At 38.6% G+C, this 5,637-nt stretch overlaps 1 protein-coding gene across 1 annotated transcript; it reads left to right on the forward strand.

Annotated features, from left to right (window-relative positions):
- Window positions 1-226: 226 nt before the first annotated feature.
- LOC125186589 (low affinity inorganic phosphate transporter 1-like) lies at window positions 227-2,975 on the forward strand. Its single transcript, XM_048083016.1, has 2 exons — window positions 227-358; window positions 1,134-2,975. Exon 2 carries the CDS (start codon window positions 1,141-1,143, stop codon window positions 2,737-2,739), a length of 1,599 nt encoding a protein of 532 aa, XP_047938973.1. The 5' UTR covers window positions 227-358; window positions 1,134-1,140; the 3' UTR covers window positions 2,740-2,975.
- Window positions 2,976-5,637: the final 2,662 nt, after the last annotated feature.

The following is a 5,637-nucleotide window of genomic DNA, read 5'->3' on the forward strand; positions in this document are numbered from 1 at the left end:
TGTTTGACTTTAGCAAATTAAATAATTTTTAATGATATACTTGGAAATACAAAAGGTTCAATTTTTTAAAGAATAATAAAATTAATCATACTAGTTTGTTTTGATTTTGGAAGATTTACCTAGGTCATATCACACGTGCCCATACACCATACCGGAATATGCTCACAAAGATTCCATAAATTTGTTTTTAAATACGTATCTTCACTCCCATTTTCTAATCACTACACTCCTCTCCTCTCCTACCGGTTGTCTCTCTCTTTCTCTCTCTGTTTTTTGGAACACTTTAAAAGCAAAATCGAGAGTCGCTTAAAGTTGAAACCATCTACTTCTTTCTACTTTTCCTCGTCTTTCAAGTGAGGTAAATGCTTTTTTATTTAAATATTTTTATATTTTTTTGTTTATCTGCATGAGAATTCTTCATTAGATATTTTTTGTTGGTTGAAGAAAGATTGTGAATGACGAGTTTTTTTTTTTTCATTCTATGGAGTTCATTGTCAATTTGAATTTGAAGCATCGCGAAACGATTATTACGTTTCAGTATATAGAAATTGCTTCCTATTTAATGATGTGAATACCACGATATTTATGGTCATGAATGTGGTGTAGCATGATTCCGTTCCAATAAATTTCAATATACGATTTATATGAAATTTCAACATGGTTCTTTTTCCTTTCGCTTTCTTGTTATCACAAACAGTATTACTATCGTTGTTGTTATTTTTTGTGGTTAACACAATCTAATCTTGTTGATATTTCAAACTTAGGCTGGTCTATTATTTTTTGAGCACTAGAAATTACTCACTTTTTTACTTAATTATTTATTTGTATTATCAATTGTTGATTAGAAACTTGATTTTTGATTCGTGTCAATAAAATTAAAATACGGATATGTGATAAGCAAATAAGCGAGCATTAATTTATAAAATTTGGTCATAAATAAAATATATACTATACCTTTATTGACTTAGACAAGTAAACTCTTTCGTTTTCATGTGACCCATTTCTATGTCATATTCAACCCCCCACACACCCCACCTCTTTGGAAACTTGTGATCATGCAATTAATACATATAGTTGGCTTTGGAAATATATTTAATTAGTACTATTATTTACTATTTGAGTGTTTGTGGCAGGTAAATTATGGCCAAGAAACAATTGGAAGTGCTAAACGCACTTGACGTTGCCAAAACGCAATGGTACCATTTCACGGCGATCGTCATCGCCGGAATGGGATTCTTCACCGACGCCTACGATCTCTTCTGCATCTCCCTCGTGACGAAGCTCCTTGGCCGCCTCTACTACACCGTCGAAGGGGCCGAGAAGCCAGGCTCTCTTCCCCCTAACGTGGCCGCCGCGGTCAACGGCGTCGCCTTCTGCGGCACCCTCACCGGCCAGCTCTTCTTCGGCTGGCTCGGCGACAAGCTAGGCCGGAAGAAAGTGTACGGCATGACACTGATGATGATGGTAATCTGCTCAATCGCCTCCGGCCTGTCGATGGGAAGCCAGCCGAAGGCCGTCATGGCCACGCTCTGCTTCTTCCGCTTCTGGCTTGGCTTTGGCATCGGCGGCGACTACCCTCTCTCAGCCACTATTATGTCCGAATACGCCAACAAAAAAACCCGTGGCGCATTTATCGCCGCGGTTTTCGCCATGCAGGGATTTGGAATCCTGGCTGGCGGAATGGTGGCAATAATTATGTCGGCCGCATTTAAGGCGGCCTACCCCGCCCCAGCCTATGAAGTCAACGCCGCGGCCTCTATTCCCGCGGCGTCTGACTATGTCTGGCGGCTTATTGTTATGTTTGGTGCACTCCCTGCGGCCCTTACCTACTACTGGCGGATGAAGATGCCAGAGACCGCCCGGTACACGGCCCTTGTCGCGAAAAACGCGAAACAGGCCGCGGCCGACATGTCTAAGGTTTTGCAGGTGGATATAGAAGCAGAGCCAGAGCCAGAGAGAAAACAGGTTAAACAATTCGGCCTCTTTTCGAAGGAGTTTCTCCGGAGGCACGGGCTCCACCTCCTCGGGACCACGAGCACGTGGTTCCTCCTGGACATCGCCTTCTACAGCCAGAACCTCTTCCAGAAGGACATCTTCAGCGCGATCGGGTGGATCCCGGCCGCGAAGACGATGAACGCCCTGGAAGAGGTTTACAGGATCGCGAGGGCGCAAACGCTGATCGCGCTGTGCAGCACCGTCCCGGGCTACTGGTTCACCGTGTTCTTCATCGACAGGATCGGGAGGTTCAAGATTCAGATAATGGGATTCACGATGATGACAATTTTCATGTTTGCTCTGGCGATTCCGTACGACCACTGGACGCACCCGGACAACAGGATCGGGTTCGTGGTGATGTACTCGCTGACGTTCTTCTTTGCGAATTTCGGGCCGAATGCGACGACGTTTGTGGTGCCGGCGGAGATATTTCCGGCGAGGCTGAGGTCGACGTGCCATGGGATATCGTCGGCGGCGGGGAAGGCGGGGGCGATGGTGGGGGCGTTCGGGTTCCTGTACGCGGCGCAGTCGAAGGATCCGAAGAAGACGGAGGCGGGGTACCCGGCGGGGATCGGGGTGAGAAACGCGCTGCTGGTGCTGGGGTGTGTGAACGCTTTGGGGGTGATGTTCACGTTGTTGGTGCCGGAGTCGAACGGGAAGTCGCTGGAGGAGATGTCCAAGGAGAATGAGGTCGAGGATGAAAATGGAGAAGCGGGTGATCCAGCTAGGACGGTTCCTGTTTAAATTTTATGCAAAGGATTTAAGAGTTTTGGATATTTTGTTATGAACTTAGTTTTGAAGTTGGTTTGAATGTGTGCTGTACAATAGCGTCATCAATGGCCAGATTTAAATTGATTTTAGTAGTATAAAAATTGTGACTAGCTACCCGAATTTTTCTTCTCTATGTACAGATGTGCTTTGTTAATGTTGCTCTATACACATTTCTATGTTATACAGTATTTTCAAATTTTCCTCTTCCACATTTAAGGGTTGTTTCTCTCGTACAAGTTCTATTCGCATAACTGGTTTGCAATTTTGCGTACACAAAGATTATAAAGGGCACGGATTATATAGAAGATCTAAGGTCGAGACCGGAGAACGTATCTAGAATGCGCAAACAATCGTCAATTTTTTGGATAATCTAGAAGTAAGTGCCTTTAATTTGTAAGTAGCTTTTATGGAAAACCTAGCTGACTACTCTCGACTCTCGAGGCTCCCACTCAACCTTGAGACCTTACCAACTCGACTTTTAGCTTTTAAGCCATTTTTGGGGGCTTTTTTGTAGAGCCAATATGGTGTTTGCAAAAGTGAAAATTACTTAGAATTATCATTTCTTTTAAATGGTTATTCTAAATCCTAAAGAGGATTCTCACCTCTCACACATTCTTCCTTTCTTTTCTCTTCCATCTACTGCAATTTTTATCTAATTTTTATGTTTAGATCAATATATCCATTGTTTATTTGTTGAGATTTATTTACAAGAGGCAAGTCTCGGGTAAGCAAAATATGAGATTATTCCATCCTTTACCCACTTGATCTTGACGGCCTTCGCCTTGTATCAACTCATGACCTTGAAGCCGATGTGGTACGTGATGTTGAACATTCGGAGTCAATTATTCCCTCATTCTTTTGAAATATTTATCCTTTTTGTCTGATTAAATATGCTACGGCGGTATTCGGTTTGCAAGTTTGTATCCCGGGATTAAATATGTAGTGTTTGGTTCATGAGATTCAATCTCACAACTCAATCCTAGATGGATAATCATAAGATAATCTGTCATAGCTAACCCCATATGACTAAAATAATCTTACAACTCAATCCTAGAGTATACTCCTATCTTGGTATTATTTTATCTAGAAAACCGAATACCACCTAAAGGTATCGAATCTCTTAGTCTGAGTTCGCATGTCACCACGTACACTGCATTCGTTAAACGCATGGCTCTCTCATCTCCCCCAACTTCAAAGTGCACGAGTCGTTGACGATGAACAACCGAGATACAATTTAGAATTGAGTTGTGAGATTATTTCAGGCACGGGGGGTTAGCTAGGACTAATTATCCCATGATTATCAATTCAGGATTGAATTATGAGATAAATCTCATGAACCAAACACACTAAATATTTAATCGGGTATCCAATTTTGCAAACTGAACACCATATACTACCAAACAATTACTATCTCGTAACAGAAAGTTGTAAATTACTACTTAGTAAATATCATTGTTCCTGCGTTATATCTCAATGAGATTTTTTGGGCTAAAAATCTGTCATCACGTTTAAATGTAGGTATCGAGAAATTCAAGTCGAACAAGCCCAAATACAAAAATGTCCATATGAGTCCAGCTCAGTGAATGCTCACCGACAGCATCATTCATTCTCAACCTTTTCTCCAATACCACCGCGTGACACCCATTTTTTAATTATTATTATTATTATTATTATTATTATTATTATTATTATTATTATATTATTATTATTATTATTATTATTATTATTATTATTATTATTATTATTATTATTATTATTATAGTTATAGTTATAGTTATTGTGATTGTTATTATTCATAAATTAACAGCTACATACCTCATTAAAATTTATCAGTTCATTTATTTGGATCCTGTCAAAATAATAGTTATGCCCTCAAATAATACAATTCATTCAAGATATTAACATTAGTCACATAAACATTTATAGTTCTAGCACATAAATTTAAGTTGTGGCAACTTTTCATAAATGCAGATATCCATGAACGAGCGAAAATAGAAGTATGCATAATTTTTGTGGGACTAAACAAATATTAAATACGATCTCATTTTTTAAATTTTTTCAGACTACTCTAGTGTCTGATATATAATATAGCACTTTTTAACATTACTTGTATTCTTTTTTTAAAAAAATTAATCCAAGTGAGACAAAAGAGAAGAATAATAAGTATAAAAATGAAAAGGGTAAACGTATCTTCAAAAATCTTTGTATTGATATTAATAAAAAAGGTAAGAGCATCTGAGAACAATTTTGAAAAATGTGAGTTGTTTTTACATTGCTTCATAGGTCAGAGTCTAAATTTGTTCGTAGTTCTCCCTTAACTATTACCTTTTCCATTTCCATTATTTGTACTCCCTCCGTCCAGCATTAGAAGTCTCGGTTGAATTGTGGATATTAACAAATGTTTGAGTGTGTAATAATTAATTAAAATGTGTGATAATGGAATGTGAGACCCAATATTTTTATTTCACTTTTTATGCAAATGTCTAACTGGGACTCCTAATGCCGGACAGATGAAAATGGTCAACCAGGACTCCTAATGTCGAACGAAGGAAGTACATATTTCACTTACTATTTTGACGTGGATCTCACATTCCATTAACTCAATTTCATTGACATTTAATTATTAAATTAGTGTACTATGATCCACGTATCACTAACTTTTTTTTTTTCAATTTTGTTTATTATATTTCGTAAAATATGTATCTGAGTGAAAATGAGACACGACTCACGAGAGATGGAGGAAAGAGTATTTTCCACATAAGAATACTACTAATAGTTTAAAATAAATTAAGGCCTAGAGTAAAACAAAAGTTTCACATTTTCTCCACATTTCAAAGAGAGTAAAAATATCAAATTGTATCCAAATTACTA

The sequence above is a fragment of the Salvia hispanica genome, chromosome 1 (genome assembly GCF_023119035.1).
Source record: "Salvia hispanica cultivar TCC Black 2014 chromosome 1, UniMelb_Shisp_WGS_1.0, whole genome shotgun sequence".
NCBI lineage: Eukaryota > Viridiplantae > Streptophyta > Magnoliopsida > Lamiales > Lamiaceae > Salvia > Salvia hispanica.